Here is a 19,522-nt window from a genome sequence, read left to right as displayed (position 1 = left end):
ATTTATCCAATATTATCCGAATCCGTGTAAAACTGATCGCCTACCTATTTTTTGATTCATTTGGACGGATGCGGTCGGGTTAGGATTTTTTTTCTCACCTCTGATTTTGACCCTTACCAAATCTATGGAGATAAGTAATAGAGTTTATGTTATATAATTACCTTTTAAGTACCCTTCTACCATTTTTTATTTATTTGCGTACACATCTTATTCTTCTCTACTCTCCTGAAAATAATTAATACATATTTGTCCTTTAACTGCACTAGATACTCTTTCAGCATTTTCATTTCTATAAATATAACTAACTCTATTAGTTTCTATGATTAAAAATTACACATATAATAATAATTAATAAAATATTATTATATATATATATATATATATTTTATATTTTAATAATTAATTTTTGAATATGTATTTCTTATTATGAGTAATAAAAAAAATACAAAGAACGTATTTTAACTAATATTTATTCAAATAATATAATTATACTTTTAACATATTACTCTAAAAAGTAAATTGGTGGCGCATATAAAAATGGTATAAAAAACTGTTAATGTTTTCATATTTCTTCTTGACAAAAAAATATCAAACAAAACACATTTTAAATGTATTTTAGAATAATAATCTATTCGCATCTTATTAAAAATAGTTAATGTATAAATTGAGAAACAGATGTCTTCTCTATCTAAATAGAGAGAGAGAGAGAGAAAAAAGGTTGACTAATTTATAGGCTAGATTAATGATAAAATGGATAAAACTATATTTTATAAAAAAATAGTAATAAAATTGAAATAATTTGATATTTTGAAGTACTTATCTGAGTGAGAGGTGATGGGATGATGATGAGATACAGCTGTAAGGTATGGTGGGTTTTGGGACCCTTGGCTTGCTTGCAGTTTGCATAATAATGGCAAAAGGAAAAAAAAAAAATGTAATGATTTGGAGTTTGATTATCTTTTTGGCTGCTCTTCTCTTCTTTCTCTTCAATTTCAACCCTTTTCTCATTTCATCTATTGATGGGAACTGCCAATGCCCCCTCTCCTCATCATTACTACCTTTCTTAATTATTTCTACCAATCATGCAACTTTCTACAATATATTCCTTAGTCATTTTTTTAATTCTAAAACTTTAAATTAATAATCATATGCCATTCTCCTTACTTAATTTACTACTTAACTTTGATAGTTATAATGTTAAAAACAATTTCTATTTCAAAATTAAAATTTTGACTGTTTATCAAAACAGAAAATAGTTATAATTAACTACTTTGGTTACCTAATTATAATTAACTACATGAATTTTTTTTAATGATAATGATAATAATTTTGCTATATTTTCTCTAAGATAAAATGTTGTAGGTATTTTTTTACAACAAATCTGTAATCTTATTTGAAATTCATATATTTATAATAAAAACGTAGATTTAAGGCAAGTTTTCTGAAAAATATAATGAGTTGTCTATAAATATTATAAAAAAATTAAATATATTTTTAAGACAAATTTGTTTATGTTCTAAATTTTGTTATATTTTAATGTTGAAATTTTATTATTATTAATAGAATTATGTTACATTTTTTTATTTGTTAAAAGTGTTTTGAAATGATATTTAAATTATTTACGTGATTTTTACATATTACACTAATATTAGCTTAAATCACTGTTTAATAAATTCAAATAAATTAATATCATTATATTAAAACAAATATATATACTAACTTTTAAAATTTAAAAATTAAAATATATCAAAATTTACGAATTTCAATTTCACACCTAGGTCAAAAACTAAATATATATTTAATCTTAAAAATAATTACATTTAACTCACGATAAAAAATTAAGTAAGAACTAAAAGAAAAAAAAGTAAACTCTCGTGCCTCAAAGCTATCCTAAATTCCATTTGAAATTTGATAAATTTCTGAAAGGTATTTGGACAAATTTCAAACAAATTGGGAGACAGTGAGTCATATTTTAATTACAATTATGCTGAGTTGAGTATATTTTTATTTTAAATTAATAAAAATTTGCTTAAAAATGTAGCTTTCATTTTTTTAAAACTATTATTTTTTTTCATTAGATGGAAGATTCAACCGTGTATTTTTTGAAAATAAAATTCAAAATCTTAAATTCTAGCTAAAGAAATTAATAAAATTAAAAGATGTTTTTTACATACGCAATTGTGCTTTTAAAATACAATTTATTTTTAATGCATTAATTTATTTAAAAACTTTATTATATACTCTAAAAATGTAAAATCTAAAATTAAGGGTTTCGGTTTCGGTTGACTGTCTCTCTAGGATAATTTTAATTCTAAAATGGTGTTTACGGTGAAGTGCAATGCAAGTCAATAAAGCTTAATTGCAACAAGTATCTAAGAAGACCAAAATGCCCTTCACCTTTATCATCATAATCATGACATCTTTGAAAAAAAAAAAGAAATTGGTCTTGAAATCTACCTATTATTAGCTATTTATATCATAACATTTATATTTTCTAATGACATTAATACGCTGAAATGCCCCTGCATAATAATTATGTTTTTATTTTAGTCTCAACATATAATTAATATTAATATTATAGTATCGTGATGTCTCATTATTATTTCTTCTTTATGAAAAAATAAAAATGTAACCATCATGCATTAGAGACACTATCTCAATGTTATACTACAATTATATTTCTTTCATCATGTTACACTATACACATCTTACTTAATTGTCAAAATATTTGCACGTGACTACAAGACTAGTCAAATTTTAATGCTACATATGTAGAGTTATGATGTTACAAGTCAATACACACACAACGGATTTTAATTTTTATTTATAAACTAAAAGCTTAAGATTTAATACTATTTATAAAAGTTTTAACTAAAGTGTCACTAATTATTCAATTATTGAATATAATGGATTACAATTGAGTGAGACAAACTCACTCCTTCAATTATCCCTTATTACACAATCCAATCCTATTGTTGGTTAGGAATTGACAACCATCATAGTGTTATGAGAACGTAGTAATGATAATAATGGTATATAACATGAAACAAACAATTACCCATAAATATGATTTGTGCTACTTTAACTATTCCTGAGTTTTTAGGTGGAAATAATAAATAAATAAGATATTCGTTCTGATATATGGATACTCACTGAACTACACGACAAGCACCGCTAGGAGGTTTTGCTCCCGACAAAGGTCATGAACCCGGTTCTTGTAACACGTGGACGGTGGGATTCACATTTTTTATTTTCCACGGAAAACTTGGCGCCCACGTTATATCCTCTCTCTCTCTATGTTTTTAAGGTAAAAATATTGCCAAAAATATTATCAATATAACCTTGTATCCTAACTTTTTATGTATTTTTAACGTAGTTTCTATGTTAATTTCTTAATTACTAATAAAGTAAATACAGAGGTTAGAGATTTTATTTTTGTTTTCTTCGATAGAAACCTTCTGAACAGTTCTGTCCCCCTCGCAGCTTAACCATGGTTAACTCCTGCCGCTTTATCCTGGTTAGTATTTTTCAGTACATATGACATATCATCCTCGTTTCAAATAATTTCTCCCTCTCTCTCTCTGTCTCTCTCTCTCCTTTAACTTCCTCCACCGTGTGCCGCCTAAGACGACCTTCGTAAGCAGTGACGGAAAGGGAAACCACCACTTCTCTTTGGGAAGGAAACAAATAAGTCCTACAAAAAGGGCAAAGTAATTAAAAAAGAACTTCCGGAGGAGTTCTTCAGTTCATCTTAGTAAATAAAATAACCATGGCGGAGCCTCAGAATCCTTCACCATTCACACATTCTTCAGCTTCGGAAATCGCACCACAACCACAACCTCTGCCACCTCCTCCCAAACGGAAGCGAAACCTCCCTGGAATGCCAGGTATATTCATACTGATTCATTTACTTTCAATTTATTTAACCATAATTTTCATGTCTTACATATAATAAATATATTCAGTTCGAGTGACTTTATGAATATTCCTTGTTTTGGATTTTGCGTGTTTTTATTTTTTATTTTTTCAGATCCAGATGCTGAAGTGATTGCTTTGTCACCGAAGACACTGATGGCCACGAACCGTTTCGTCTGCGAGATCTGTAACAAAGGGTTCCAGCGCGATCAGAACCTGCAGCTTCACCGGCGCGGTCACAACTTGCCGTGGAAGCTGCGGCAGCGGGGGAGCAAGGAACCGCGGAAGAAAGCGTACGTGTGCCCCGAGCCTTCGTGCGTCCACCACAACCCCGCTAGGGCGCTCGGCGACCTCACCGGCATCAAGAAGCACTTCTGCAGAAAACACGGCGAGAAAAAGTGGAAATGCGAACGCTGCTCTAAGAAATACGCTGTACAGTCGGACTGGAAAGCCCATACGAAAACCTGTGGCAGCAGAGAGTACCGATGCGACTGCGGCACCTTGTTCTCTAGGTATCAAAAATACTTCTCTTCTGTTATCTACTTTTTTTTTTTATTTCAATTTTCCCCAATGCAATGTCACTAACAGTAATGTTTATCTTCTTGTAGGAGGGATAGTTTCATCACGCACAGAGCATTCTGCGATGTATTAGCGCAAGAGAGCGCCAGGACCAATGTCCAAGCCCAGGCCCAGGCCCAGGTCCAGAATGTTAGCAGTAGCAACGCTGATGTGGCTTCTTCGCCCCCTGCGCCTCCACTTACTCCCTCTGCGTCTGTGGTGTCTCCAACCTTGTCCATTCAGAGCTCAGGTACGTAGTTGTGCTGCTACGTATTTCGCTTTCTGTTTTTCGTAGGTTCAATTCAACCTGCGTGAACTTTTCAGAAACATTTTCAGACTTTCGTCAACTTTTTAACTGGAAATACTTTAAGATGAATATATAAAATAATGTAGCTTATAAGTTTAAAGCATGAGGCCGGCATGATTTGAATTGGGAGGATGAGTTTTTTGTCTCGTGGTACAAATGCATTTTTTTTTTTTGACATTTTTTGTTTTCTTGTGTTTGTTGGAGAAACGACAAGTCTAGCTGTAGTGGATAGTGCCAATCCCAGCAAAGGGTCGGTAGGATGGGTCTGCAGAGGAGATAAGGATGGGATCTACGCTCACTATATTTCTTCTCAATTTATTAAAATTGCTTAATAATTGATAACAAGAGAGTCCAGGTTTCAAAATAAATTTATTTGAGATATTTTTTATTTCCTTAGCTAAACAATTATGGTTTTTTAGATATAATAAAAATCAAACATGTTTTTTAAGCCATGATTTCTTTCGAAATTATCATTATTAACTTAAATTTCATATGAAAAAAAACCAATGTTACTTTGGGTACTCTCCTTCGTGATACACATGTGCCAATAAGTTCTACGATCAAATTCTTAGTAATCAGGCACCAAAGCTGCATCTTTCCTAAAAAAAAAAAAAACATTCATATGAGGAAGGTGTAAAGCTTTTTGTTCGGTTGGTGGAGTTGTTCTGAAGGAGAAACTATATCTGAAGTTGAAGCTGAGAATAAAAGGAAAAACCTCTATAATTGCTTCACTTTTTGCTCCATGCATATTCAATTTCATGCTTTTTAACTCCCTTACAGTATAATTATATATAATCATTTAAAAACTAAAAAGCTTACTTTTCTTTTCAAGTTTTAACTCTGTTTTTGCCTATTTTATCTCTTTTGCTACTTTTGTCTTAATTCTTTTTCCTCGTTTTGTGTCCTCAACTATTTACCCTTGTTTACCTTTTTTTGTCATTGGCACTAGAAATTCCAGAAAACCCAAGGAAGCTGTCACCGATGTCTCCAAAAGCAACGTGCTTCGTGACAAGCAGCACCCCTTCCAGCTCCAGTTCTTGCACCACTGTTTTCGCAAGTGTGTTGGCACCGTCCACAACGACAACTCAGTCACAGTCTCAATCACCGTCACCATCAACTTCCTCATTCTTCAACCTCATGTCAAGTTTGGCTCGCTCCGATAACCCTAACGCCATCACTAATCTGAGAGAACCCACATCCCTCTCCCTGTCCTCACCACTATATCTCTCCAACAACGACCCTTCCCACTTCACAGCATCTCAACCTGCACTATCTGCCACTGCATTGCTCCAAAAAGCAGCTCAAATGGGTGCATCCAGTGCTTCCCTTCTTCGTGGCCTAGGCTTAGCAACGACATCACCATCATCCATGGGGAAAGACGAGGGTTTTAACATGAATGCAACCGCAACAGCACAATGGAACGGCCAAGTAAAGCAAGAGAACCAGCCCGTGGTGGATAACCTTGGGCTTGGGCTTCCCTGTGGGAGTGATGTGATGCTGGGCCCTTCTACCCCATTCGTGGGCCAGCCAGTGACCCGTGATCTTCTCGGTCTTAGCATCGGTGGCGGAGCAAGCAGGGGTGGTCTCTCTGCTTTGGTCACGTCTTTCGGAGGGAACTTTGATTCACCCGGTGATGGAGGAGTTCACCGGTAGAAAACTGGGAAGAACTGCATAGTCTGAGTGTGTGCTTGTTTTATCCTCCGACGGAAAACAAACACACACAACCTTAATTAGTTGCATCTGCTTAACGAAACGGTTCGGTCTTTCTTGCCACGCCCGGAATTTTTGTGACGGGTTAATCAGCCAAACTCTGTTGGCAATCAGAAAACGATAGAATAAAGTTACTTGTATAATGCATTAGAATCTATCTTTGCAATATTTATATGTATAAATGTCTTCTCACTTTTTCTTTTCTCTAGCAAGTGTGCTCATGCTGTCGTCAAAATGTAGATATGGCCAGATGGCCACTGTAATCTTATTTTTGAGAAATGATGTTTTGATAACCTATAAAATTTAATCGAGTTACTATAGTAATAAATAGTACGTATGGTTGAATCAATCAATAATATTTTGTTTTTAAGAATAGGGGATTGTTTACTTATATATTGATTTTGAATCTGTTACTACTCTTTATTTGGATGTTACTACTCTATTATTTCATGTTGAGTTTTATACGAGTAAATTGGAATCGGAAATAATAAAGTTGGTCCTACCATGTAATTAGTTTACCTTTTACAAATAAGGTAAAGGATAAGTCCCTCTTAAAGAGAAAAATAAAAAAATATGATGTCCAAAAGAATAAAAAGTAATTATTTTTATTCCAATAAGCATGTAACACATTTTTGGTTATTCATTGAACCATTCACCGTCATGTTGATCATATCATTGCTAAAGAGTCACGATCAGCAAAGTCCACAAGTTCCAAACAAAATTAAAATATTTTTGAAGTGTTTCTCTATTGAAAAAACTACTCTGTTAGTTTCTATTCACACATATTTTATGTCCGAGTATAAGAACTGTTCTCTCTCAGCCTATAATCACCGTACGTACCATGCTTGCGCATTACTTAAATAGTATTTCTCAGATGAGCATTTTTTGTATAAGAAAGACAAAAACAAAGGGACAAAGAAACAAACAAGACATGGACCATAGCAGAAGGAAAGAAAGAACCTTAATTAACCAAATTGACTCTTTTTTTTTTATTTAAGAAAAAAATTACATTTTGTTTTAGGATTCCATCAATGATATTAAATGCTAAGACGCTTTCCATATGTCGGAAGTAAGAGCGAATACATATCAGATAATATTTAGACTTTAAAAGTGCATTAAAGTGGTGTGCTTTTTTTTTCAATTTTTCTTTTGATGTGTACAACAAATATGACTTATTGGAGAGAAAATATGTTCTTGGTACTTTTATACGCACTTTTCAATGATCTTTTATTAGGTTCATTGTCTTTAATTTTTACGAAGAGACTTGTTTTTTGGAAATTTAATTGTTTTCACAAACTGGGTCTATGTAAATAAGATTTTACCCGTATATTATTGTAATTCATCAAAAAAACATTTTCAAGATGCTAAATTTACACCAGAAACATCTTTAGTGTCTACCCATCTAAAAGTAGAGATATGGTGGATATATTTTTGTTAAAGATGATAACACATTATTTTATGGAAAAAAGAATTGTAAGAAAAGAAAGGTTGAAAAGTGGGTAAGATAAATGCATGGGAATGGATAGGTGACGGTGGTGGTAGTCAATTTGTGCAGCAGTGTGAGCGGGTCCAACTTCTGCATTTGTACGAATTAGCATAATAATGCAATGCAACTTTCAAACTTGTCTCCAAGAATTTCCAACATCAGACAACTTCCAACCAACCAAATCAACCATGCAACTTTTTCATTTCAACCCTCTTGCAACTTGTTCTTTTCTGTGTGTGAGTGAATAAGAGCCGCAAAATTTATAGTAGTGAAAAGCCTTTATCAAAAACAACTTTAACAATTACGATAAAAAAAAATATATTATTACTATTGCTAGATAAAAAGGTTTAATAATTTTCTCCCACCGGTTAACTTCACAACCATTGTAAACAACTATCGGGTAAGATATTTATATGAGAAAAATATACCTTCTCAAGTTTAATGTAAAATTAGAAATGGTTCTGGTCAAAATTTATATACGGTCACTGTTATGTCAAAAATATTAGTTTTAATTTTTATTAATTGATGATGTTAAAATTTATTCTATACTAATATAGGCTCTAACCTAACTCTAATCTCATGTTAGATAGTGAAGTTTAAGTCTAATTCAACCTCACAAAATCAGCTTGTAACGTAAAGTTTGCACCCCACCCCACTTATAAACTATGAAATTGTCTTATTTCTAATTGATATAGAACTTCCAACATGCATCGACGTAACTCATGTTTTTCAAAATTAATTAAAAAATAAAAATTATTGTTGTAGTTCAACTATTTTAATTTCTCATTATCTTTTTTCTTACAACGCACATTCTTAGGAAAGGGGGAGTTGCGAGCCTCCACTACTAGAAGTGCAGGCCAGACCATCGTTGTGATACATCACTCATGGAGGACACTAGTTATAAATGTGTCAAAATGAGTTCTAACCCGTGAGTTAACCTGGCTCATTACGGGTTTGAGCCGGATTGGGTTAAAAAAAATTAAATTTTTTCAAAAATGAATTGAACTTATTTTAATTTTAGATTTTACAAAAGTTCTAACAATTTTAGATTTTACAATTTAAGAAGCGTCAATACAAATTGAAATAGTTAAAATTATTAACAAAAATAATGATGAAGACCACGTTTAAACAATATTTTTGTTCGGATCAAGGTTATTTTTCATATTGTTAGTGTCCTTCAAAATGGAGAACTCATGTTAAAGAGTATAGTAAGTAGTTTATTATAAAAAAAAAAGTAAGTTAACTTATCATCGTCCTCAATTTAGAACTTTAAAACATATTTTATCTTATATACCGTGTTTAACTTATTCATATATTTTCAACAAAACTTCACACTCAACTCATGCTCATTAATGATCAGGACATTAAGTAAGCTTATTATAAAGTAATAATTACACAATTTAAAACTTGTTTTATCCAACACTAAAATGTCTTTGAAAATAACAAAATCTATTGTCATCTGTGCTTTTGAGTTTTGACAAAAAATTTAAGCCTCGCAAATGGTTTCTCTCCCTATCATTCCTCTTCCTACTTGAGCGTACTCAATCACAGCAGTAACCAAATCCAATTTAAAGACCTATAAAATAGTTAATTAACAAATGATGTATTTAAATAAATAATACTTTAAAAAATATTTTATTTAAATTTTTCTACTATTTTTTTTTCTTTTTTGATTAAAAAAATACAATTAGTAACAATTTTAACATTACATTAAAAAATAAGCAATCGATTTTATTAATTCAGTCAAATTAATTAAATGTATCAATAAACTTTGTATTTATTTTTGCTATGTTTTCATCAAAATAAACAATGTCACTTTCAATTACAACAACGTATATCACTCTCCATTAATTTTCTTCCAATTATTCCAAGTGAATCCCCCAATTTCGCAGTCCACCCAAATATCCTCACCTCATCCTTATTTAAGTGCTTTTGTGGTTCTAATTCATATGTCTCATTAAGAATCATTTCCCCGTATACCTTTCAATAAAATTAAAAACTATATTTATATTTAAATTATTGATGAAATTAGCAAACTTAAATTCTTTAATGAAATCCATTGAAGTATATCAGAAAGGCTGAATTGAAGAGATGGAGTAAAAGGTGATCAAATTAGAAAGAATAAGTGAATCAAACTTAGAAATGAAATTGAGTTAATTGTCGAAAACACAAATATCTTTCGAAAACAATATAAAGAGTTGATTAAATTATGATTAGATGCATGATTAAATTGGCATAGAGTCTCAACAACTAGTCATGAATCAAATGCAAATGGTTGAATCCGTTACGTTACTGTGTGGGCAGTGGTTGGTGACAGTTGAGTTGCAGTTTCACGCGTTACCAGGTCGCGGAGGGGTAACGTGTGTTCCATGTCTCTCTGTATGTCCTTTCTGTTTTTCTGGTAAACATCGCGATTCTGAATAAAGATGAACCTCATATACCTAAAATAAAAACACTGTATTTAAATTATGATTCTAAAGAGTAATGCAAAAAACATGTTTAAGGTTAATTATAGTTTCATTCCCCTTTTTCGATTGCTTGTTGTTGTCGCTTTCGTCTGCCCAACTCCCAACCTAAAAGTACCGAAACGTAACGTATCAGTGGACCTCTTCCATCAATGTTACATAGTAGTCATTGATCTGGCAAGTAATTAATCTAAGACTTTAATTTTCATCTAATACACATATGATATGTTTTATATTGTTAATTAATTCAAATTATTTTTATCTGTCATGCGCAGTTTTTTTTTTTTTTTCTTTCCATGTATCCACAAATAATGAATAGATTTTGCGAATGCGAGAGGAAAAGACAAAAGTAGAGAGCAATGAAATGAGAGGCTATCGCGTCTTTGAGTGTAGTAGTCATAATCATAGTTTAGTTTGCAGAGAGCGTATTTAATTAGTATCACACAAAATTATGGTAAATCCAAAACATGGAGCACATCGCGTTGGTTATCGCCATCACCACTTTAGATTTATCCCTTAGAAATTCTAGCAACCAATCCGCATTGAGTCATAATTTGTGGCTTCGGAATTTCTGTTACAATTCCCTTAGCCCTACACACCATTGTCCTCTTCTTCTCCAACTCACTCATTCGTCCAAATTCCCCTTCCATCTCACAAACACAATCCTCTGTACTCCGTACTTTCGCTTCAGCACTTTCCCGCCAGGTTTGAATTGTGAATTGTGAATCGTTATTTTATGGAGACATTTTATTCATCTCAACGAGAGAGTGTTCTTTTAGGTTATAATAATAATAATAATAGTTATGAGAATGGTAATAATTCCTTCATTCGGAGGTCGTCGTCGTCGAGCAATTCGAACATGGAGGTTGATTTCAACGATGTGTTTGGGGGGCCGCCGCGGAGGTCATCGTTAAACGAAGCGCGGCAGAGTCTGAGCGAGTCGAAGGATTGGAGCGAAGAGGAAGGGGAAAAAGGTTGGTGTAGGTGGCCGCCGGAGCGGGAAAAACCGGTGTTCGGAGAGGATATTGGAAACCGGAGGCGTCACGCGAACAAGAACAATGACTTCTTCGATGACATATTCGGAGGTGAGGAGTCTGCGAGTGTGTGTTCTACGCCAAAGAAACGCGTTGGGGAGCCTTTCACCTTCTCTCGAGTGTCCAGTCCTCTACCTCCCGCGGCCGATCCCGTTGCTGCCTCTCTCCCTCTGCCATTCAGGTTTTTCTCTTCTTACCATTATTTTCATAAATAAATAATATATATAATATTTAGTATAAAAATACTAAATATTAATAATAGTGAACACACGGTACAAGGCCTGTATGTCCTCATTTTTAAAACTTAAAGAAAAAGAGTTACCATTAAATATTATAATTAAAAATTTATAAAAAATACAAGTAATTCCGTTTAAATATAATGTTTATTATATTAAAAATATTAATAAATTATAACGCTTATATAAAAATTAGGAATTATATCTATTTTTTGTGTAAAAAAAAATAGTTATATTTGATAGTAATTGTGTACCCTAAAATGAGAAATTTGATTATATATGGTTTAAGTGATCAATTTATTACTACTAACCCTTTGGTTAGGTAATAGAGTGGTCTAATGTTTCTGGGAAGTGATCTATTACTAATATATTACTCTGGGAATTACACGATAAAATTAACTATAAGTATGAAAATTTCCAATGACACTGCATATGTCTCGACTTTTCCTATTATAGTCTATCTGTGAATACCCCTTCAAGGTTGTGACCTTTTTTTTCTTTATCACATGTGGATTAGTCTGAAGCCACACCTAATGTTCTTCCATCCTTTTAGATATATATTTTTGTCAAAAACAAGGATAGTAAATCGCTCCAAAAATACCTAGGTCATCCCTTGTCTTAGCTTAAAAGAAAGAAATACAGAGAAGAAGAAGAAAATAGAAAAAAAAAGGTGAATGAAAAAGGAAGTAAACAAGAAACAAGATTAAGTATTAAGTATTTAGTTGTTTAACAAAGTATACACGAGCAACAAATAAAAAATATTTTAAAAAGTATGTAATTTAATTTATTTGATAGAAATTATCGAATCAATAAAAGAAATTTAAAGATAATATTATAGGTTCTACACTTTATTTCTAAAAACCTAACAATTCTGAGAAATGTTACCTTATATATCTATCCTATATAAAGGAGGTTATTGCAGACTTTAAAAAAGAGAGAACTACGTATGTACAATATAAAGTAAAGGGAATATACTTTTAAATTTATATGTGAAAGCTTTTCAGAATTATAATAATGAGACTAATATAATAAATTTTTACTATGATAAAATAATATTTCAATTATTTATAAAATGCTATACTTTTTAAACATTTGTCATCCATGTATATCTTTTATTATTTTATTACTTATTTTGACTATTTTTGAAAAATATATTGTTAAATAATTGAAAACTAATATGTAATTTATATATGATGAAAATGAAAAAAATATATCATAGTTTTTATTTAACAAATAATTATATTAATATAAGGTAAACATTTGATTAGATTGTTAAATTAACATTTTTTTAATCATTTTTATATGAATTTATTTTTGAAGTACATAAATATATATATATATATATATATATATATATATATATATATAAATTAGGAACTTCAAAAATTCAACAATAGAGGAATGAAAAGAGCAATGTTTAATACGATTTTTGTGACAGATATTATCGAAGTTAACAGATTTACTTTCAGTATAACATGCACTAATAATTAAAGCTCCACATATTAAGTGGGAGTATTTAGATTTATATCACTTATGAGTAATATTCATTATTCATTAAATATTATGTGATAACATTAAATATCAATAGTTTAGAAATGGAGAGAGACTCAAAAATACCAAATTAACATCAATAGTTTACAAGAAAAAATGGTAGTCAAATGTATATAAAGCACCACTATAAAGGTTATATGCACGCTTTGTAAGTACTATAGTAATGTCCATCTCCAATTATGATACACAAAGTTATTCCAAGAATTATAGTTCACATCAAAACTAGACCGCAATTCTAATATGAGAACTTATAATTTGGTTTTTTATCTACAAGTTTCTTTAAAACAAATAATTAAGTTAGCTATAATCAACAAATATTGTTTATTGCCGATATATCGGTACTTAATAAATATTTTAATGCGACCAGTACTCAAACTTAAAAAAAAAAAAAAAACAATATTTTTAAAAAAAATTTAATTGAAATATATTATAATTTATTTTCTTAACAGAGTCAATAAATCATAAATTATCACACACACACACATATATATATATATATATATATATATATATTTCAGTGCTTTATATAAAGTAATTTTTAATAAATGACCATGTAAAAGCTTTGTACTGATAATGTATTAAAATTAATTTCACAAAATAAATTAAATACAAAATACAAAATTAAACTAGGTAATAATATAATGCAAACAGAAAAATGAGAGTGTATGGGATTTTTTTCGGAAATAATGACACTTCACAAAACTTTTGATGAAAATACTGCAAATGTAATACTACTATTATAGAGATTACAAGATATTTACTCGAGGGCTTCCACCAACTGGAATCTGCTACAAACACCATTTAAAGTGAGAAACCTAAACATTTTGATTTCAAAGACTACTATAGAAACCATAAAATAAAGCACTTCTTTCCCTACATGACTCCTTATCTTATCCTAAATCAATAAACTTCTTATGCTACAGAACTACTCCCTATTCTCCCCCCAGTAGATGAGGGATTCATGATTTAGTTGCTCCGAATTTCAAATCAATTCATTAATGATTTCTTCTTGTTCATCTTCAATTTGCCGGTGATGCTTGCTCCACCACTTTAAACTGACAGCCTTCCGGCCAAATTGACAAATGGGGTGGATCTTCCAACATTTGGTTCCCCCACGAGGACTAACAACATCAACGATGGTTTTTTTGCTTCAAATGGACAAGGCCTTCCAGATTCTTATTCATCCAGATTTTCAACCCAGCGAAAGGAGTTGAAGAAGGATTTAAAACCTTACCGACAAAGTCTTCTATCACAGGAGTTTTCAAACTCGAGCCCATCTGATAAAGCAGACAAAGCAACCATCATGAAACAAGACATATCTATCAGCGAAGTTTCGCCTAGTGCTAGTAACGGTCAATTCCATTTCTCAATATACAAATGGGCAAGTAAAGGTGTGCCAATGGTGATGTCTCTTAGGACAGAAAGAGCCTCAAAGGCTAAGGATAAGGTTAAACTCGAGAGATGCTCAAGTACTAAAGAATGGGTTGTCAGTGAAATTACCACACAAAAATCTATGCCATACAATGGTTCCTCTGTGATGAATAATGGAAAAGATGTATCTATTACTTCCACAGCCACTGAAAATGGAGCAGATTCAAACCAGACTGTAGAACAAATAGTTTCTGCCAAGCCTCAGTCACGTACATCATATGGCCCTCAAACGGTTACCATAGATGTTCCCGCCAGTTCTATCCCACGTGACGACGCTAGAGCAGTAGAATCAAGTACTCATTCTGCAGGCGAGAACGGCTTCTCCGGAAAAACTGAGACAGCAAGGAATAGTCAGAAGCTTGAGTCTAAACCTTTACAGTTTCTTTTCAAAGAAAGTGATAAGAAACAAGGTGAAGTAATTTTCTCTCTAAATTATGTATATATATGTATGTGTATTTATACACATATTACTACCTTTCCAGTCTGTAATACTATTGTTCATTTCATATGACAGATAATAATCAGATGATTAGGGAGAAAGAAGAAAACAGGATGAAAAGCACAAAAAAATTGTCTGCTGTTTTTGATGTTACAGTGAATCCCATGAAACAAGAAGAAAAGACGGTTTCTGTGATAGATGTAGGACATGACAAAGCCACTTCCCAGGGTCCAGTAAGCTTAGGTGAGAATATGGGGAAAGGCCTAGTTAAAGGAAAGGTCAAAGAATTCGCTCGAATTTTCAACCAAGAAACTGCAGCAAAACCAAAAGTTGACACCAAATCTCGACCTCAGGGTTCTACACACAAGCAGAGAGATGCTTTAAGGAAAAAGAATAAGGTAAGTGCTGTCACAACTTAAGAAGATTACTTGAAGAGTAAATGCACTTTGTTGAAAGGATATGAATTGTTTAAATATGCTTTAGTGATAAATCTCATGTATAATTCTGGTTTCGCAACACCGGATGTGTTTAATATGTCTTTGAACTCTATCAGGTGGAAAGTGGGCCTGAACAATCCAAGGAGGAAAACTCTACCATAGAGAACACCAACATATCTGCTGACAATTTTTCTCATCAAGAGGATATATCAGAACCAGGTATTGCTTAGTTATCCAAATCCCAATATTCCTTCAGTTGAGAATTGGTTTACTTGGGAAGCGATCGAATTGTGCATAGACTCCTCTCCTCTTTACTCTAGCATGGTGACAAGATATGGCAAACTTAGTGAGGGCATGTATGTAACCTACATCTAACAATAGGAAAATATAACTACATGACAAGCAGTATGCAGCAGGTTTTATTTAAATTTTATGTGGTCATTTATTATCTTCTTAATCTATATTGTCTGTTAAATCATTATTCTAGTAAGTTTCCTTTACTGTATGGTCTACAATCTACAGAATCAACGAATAATATGGTGCCAATTATTTTAAGAAAATACTATTAGAAGCTTTTCGTTGCAAGTGAAAAACCTTAGTTATTATTCAAACGTGGAAGTTGATTGTTTATAGATAGCCTGAAATACGCTTACACCAATCTTTGATCAGCTTTAAACTCTATAGATGTGATTTTTCCTGAATACTTGATGATTAAATTATGTGATGAAACAACTTGATTTTGTTAGCAGCAATTCCTGATATATCATTTACTGTTATCGGAGATAAAGACGAGTCCTTCCATGGGAGTTTCATGGTATTTCTTTCATATTTGATCAAGTTCCTTTCATGAGTACTAGATTTAAGCGGCTTATGTTGATAAGCTTCTATATTGGGTTTTTCAGGTCCAAGTATTAGCTGAAGATGAGAGGGAGGAATTACAAAAGCAAGAAATTCAAGTAATATATGCTTAGCTAGATTTGTTTGTTTCAAGGTTATAGTAGAACAGTCATATTAAGTATTTATCTCTGTTTACAATGTAGATGATTGACAAGAAGATAAAACAATGGTCTAAAGGGAAGGAAGGAAACATACGATCCCTGCTATCGACATTACAGCATGTAAGAAAAACTAGACTCCTTATTGCTCTAGTCACATTTGATAGAAAATTTGATTTCTTCGTTTTTGTAAAATAATACGATGAACCATTTTACCATTACTTCAAGTTGTGCTTTTAACGTAAATGGGACTAGAGAGTCTCATAATAAACCTATTTCGATGGAATAATGAGAAAAGCATGTATTTAATCTTGTGGGATGGTTATTTACTTAAATAGGAGTTATGTGCATAGTTATTCAGGATAGTTCTGAGGCAGACATGTATTCCTATTATGTGATCTAAGTAGGGCTTAAGCAGATATTATGCGTGCATTACGAAGGCTAGACAAAGTTTATCCTCTTTTGAGAGTTTCTCAACTCTGGGATAACGTTCCTGCTTTAATTTCAATAAAATTGTGTGTTGAATGATATAAAACATCAATTTTAATTAGTATTTGATTATCCAAAGTTCCGTGCTAAGTACTAACTCTTATTAAATTGACATTCATCACGCATAAAGGTACTTTGGACGGAGTGTGGATGGAAGCCTGTGCCTCTTGTTGATATAATTGAAGGGAACGCGGTGAAAAGATCTTATCAAAGAGCCTTACTATGCCTGCATCCCGATAAGTTGCAGCAGAAGGGTGCTTCTTCAGACCAGAAATATATCGCAGAAAAAGTTTTTGATATTTTACAGGTAACATAGTTGTGGTAATTCATTACAACTACAATCATTCTATCTCTTTCAGATCTATGACTAGATTCCTTAGAATTGATCACACGCATTCCTTGTTATAGAAGAAGAAATATTGGGAGTTGTGCGTTCACACAAGTTTATTTATATCACGCAGGATTAGTCATAAACATAAGTCAAACACTACAGTAACTCTTATTAAAAATTTATGTTTAATTCAATCTTACAAAATTGATTTAGAAGACAAAGTTTAAGTCAAATACTATAGTAACTAAGTCAAACACTAATTTATGTTTAAGTCCACTTATGTCTTATGATTTTGTCCCTTCAACTCCTACTTAAGCTAAACATCTGTCCTCCCATTCTCTGTGAGGTTCTTACTAACTAACTAACTAACCAAAATCTTTCTAACAATTTAGGGTGCGATTGTTTTGGATCATTCTAAGTTATTTTGTACCACATGGCCGCTATTGCATTCAATTCTAGAGACATGCAGAAGAAACCAGCTTAGCTACTGAGCTAAATTTATGTTTTACTTTTGGCTTTCTTCTTCCTTAACCTGTAACCCGACCCGAGTTAGAGAGCTTATTTTGCAGTGCAGAGACAAAAGAAACTCGTGATCATTTTGCATACACTTACTAAAATATGTTTTTTATCTATTTCTATCCATGAAATCCTATTATGCCCTAAAATGAGGTGCAGAAATACAGAAAACTCAAGTTAGTACGATTTATTTCATATCTTTTATATGTGCACAAAACTTGTGGATACAACTCACTAATTAAGGTCAAATAGTCATGAGGCACGAACACTTTTTCAAAACCCAAAAATATACTAAATTATTAATGATGGATGGCTGTGCGGAAGCCTTATTCATGCTTATGAACATTTAATTTCACATAGGGACTATGGTAATTCTTAGGAAGGTATTGAAATGCAGGAAATGATTAAGAAACATATCATCATTTAGCTTTTTTTTTGTCTCAAACTTATTCAAAATAGGGACTTACTCTGTCCATATTTTACAATGCAGGAGGCATGGACTCAATTCAATATGCTCGGTGCACTCTAATTTTGTCAAAGCCTTTATTGAGTAAAAGCTCTGGTTGATACCTTCTGCAAAGCTTCCCTCCATAGGCTTCCAATAAGGGGATAGATCTTGTTCTTATCACAAGAGCAAGTGTTACTTTATATACCTGTAATTAATTTCGTAGCAATTATAATATATTGGTTTTCAAATATGTAATTTTCCTGTCTGGTATGCATACACCAGTATTTTTCCCCCCCAACACGATAGTTTATTTTTCTTACTTGTATATGTACTGCACAATATATAGAGAGGTCACTGACCTGAAGGTACAGTTAGTGTATCAGCTTCACTTTTCTGCGTCATTGGGAATTCTTTTCCACTTAAAGATGAGTTTCCCTAGTTTTGCTGCAATTATACTTTAGCCTACTTAATTTAGAAAAATAAATTATTAATACTTATGTTAAATGATTGTTAGTTATCTATTATTAAGAGGTTACAATTACTCACACACACACACGTATATATATATATATGCCATTCAACTAAAGACGTGAATCTAATCTTCATCATTTAACCAAACAAATAAAACACAAACTTACAAATAGAGAATCAAGATGAAAGCATTAAAAAAATAGTAATGAAATACTCTACATCTATTACTACCGGCAATAAATCAACGAACAATTGGATTAAGAATCATGTGCGCTGAATCTACTGATGAAATCCAGGCTAATCCAACAATTAACAAAGCTGCAAATACAATCTTACGATTATGAGAGAAACAAATTTTCCATTTCCTTTCTTAGAGAACTTACCCATCAAGGCGATTGTAATTAAACTAATATATTTCATCATTTTAAGGTTTTAGATTACTCTTAAAGTGCGTAATAATATTTGTAAGATTTTAGAACTCACCCAACAAGGTGATTGTCATTAAACCTATGTAAAAACTCATTTGCTCCAATAATACTAATTTAATTAAAGAATCAACCTAAACAGCTTCGTTTCTATGCGCCCCTACAAAATTGTACCCTCTATTCAAGATTAAATTTGCCTTATTAATTGAACTCTAGATGTCAGCATTAGTTGCTAAATGGAGTTCAGTAGTGTAACTGCGGTTAAGTGGCTTTGTTCC

The 19,522-nt window shown here is 32.0% G+C and overlaps 2 protein-coding genes across 3 annotated transcripts; both read left to right on the top strand.

Annotated features, from left to right (window-relative positions):
• The first annotated feature begins 3,529 nt into the window (after positions 1 to 3,529).
• LOC114164855 (zinc finger protein GAI-ASSOCIATED FACTOR 1-like) lies at positions 3,530 to 6,792 on the top strand. Its single transcript, XM_028049626.1, has 4 exons — positions 3,530 to 3,887; positions 4,031 to 4,427; positions 4,524 to 4,723; positions 5,730 to 6,792. Exons 1-4 carry the CDS (start codon positions 3,770 to 3,772, stop codon positions 6,431 to 6,433), a joined length of 1,419 nt encoding a protein of 472 aa, XP_027905427.1. The 5' UTR covers positions 3,530 to 3,769; the 3' UTR covers positions 6,434 to 6,792.
• A 4,128-nt stretch (positions 6,793 to 10,920) lies between these two features.
• On the top strand, positions 10,921 to 18,798 carry LOC114164410 (J domain-containing protein required for chloroplast accumulation response 1). Of its 2 annotated transcripts, none has more exons than XM_028049080.1 (9): positions 10,921 to 11,656; positions 14,325 to 15,103; positions 15,208 to 15,530; positions 15,686 to 15,788; positions 16,316 to 16,383; positions 16,472 to 16,525; positions 16,610 to 16,687; positions 17,184 to 17,360; positions 18,391 to 18,798. In XM_028049080.1, exons 1-9 carry the CDS (start codon positions 11,178 to 11,180, stop codon positions 18,427 to 18,429), a joined length of 2,100 nt encoding a protein of 699 aa, XP_027904881.1. In that variant the 5' UTR covers positions 10,921 to 11,177; the 3' UTR covers positions 18,430 to 18,798. The 2 variants fall into 2 exon arrangements, with proteins under 2 accessions (XP_027904881.1, XP_027904882.1); XM_028049081.1 differs by having other exon boundaries at positions 10,924 to 11,656; positions 16,319 to 16,383.
• The last annotated feature ends 724 nt before the right edge of the window (positions 18,799 to 19,522 follow it).

The sequence above is a fragment of the Vigna unguiculata genome, chromosome 9 (assembly GCF_004118075.2).
Source record: "Vigna unguiculata cultivar IT97K-499-35 chromosome 9, ASM411807v1, whole genome shotgun sequence".
NCBI lineage: Eukaryota > Viridiplantae > Streptophyta > Magnoliopsida > Fabales > Fabaceae > Vigna > Vigna unguiculata.
The sequence above is the reverse complement of the archived record's forward strand: the minus strand, read 5'-3'. Positions and strand labels throughout refer to the sequence as shown.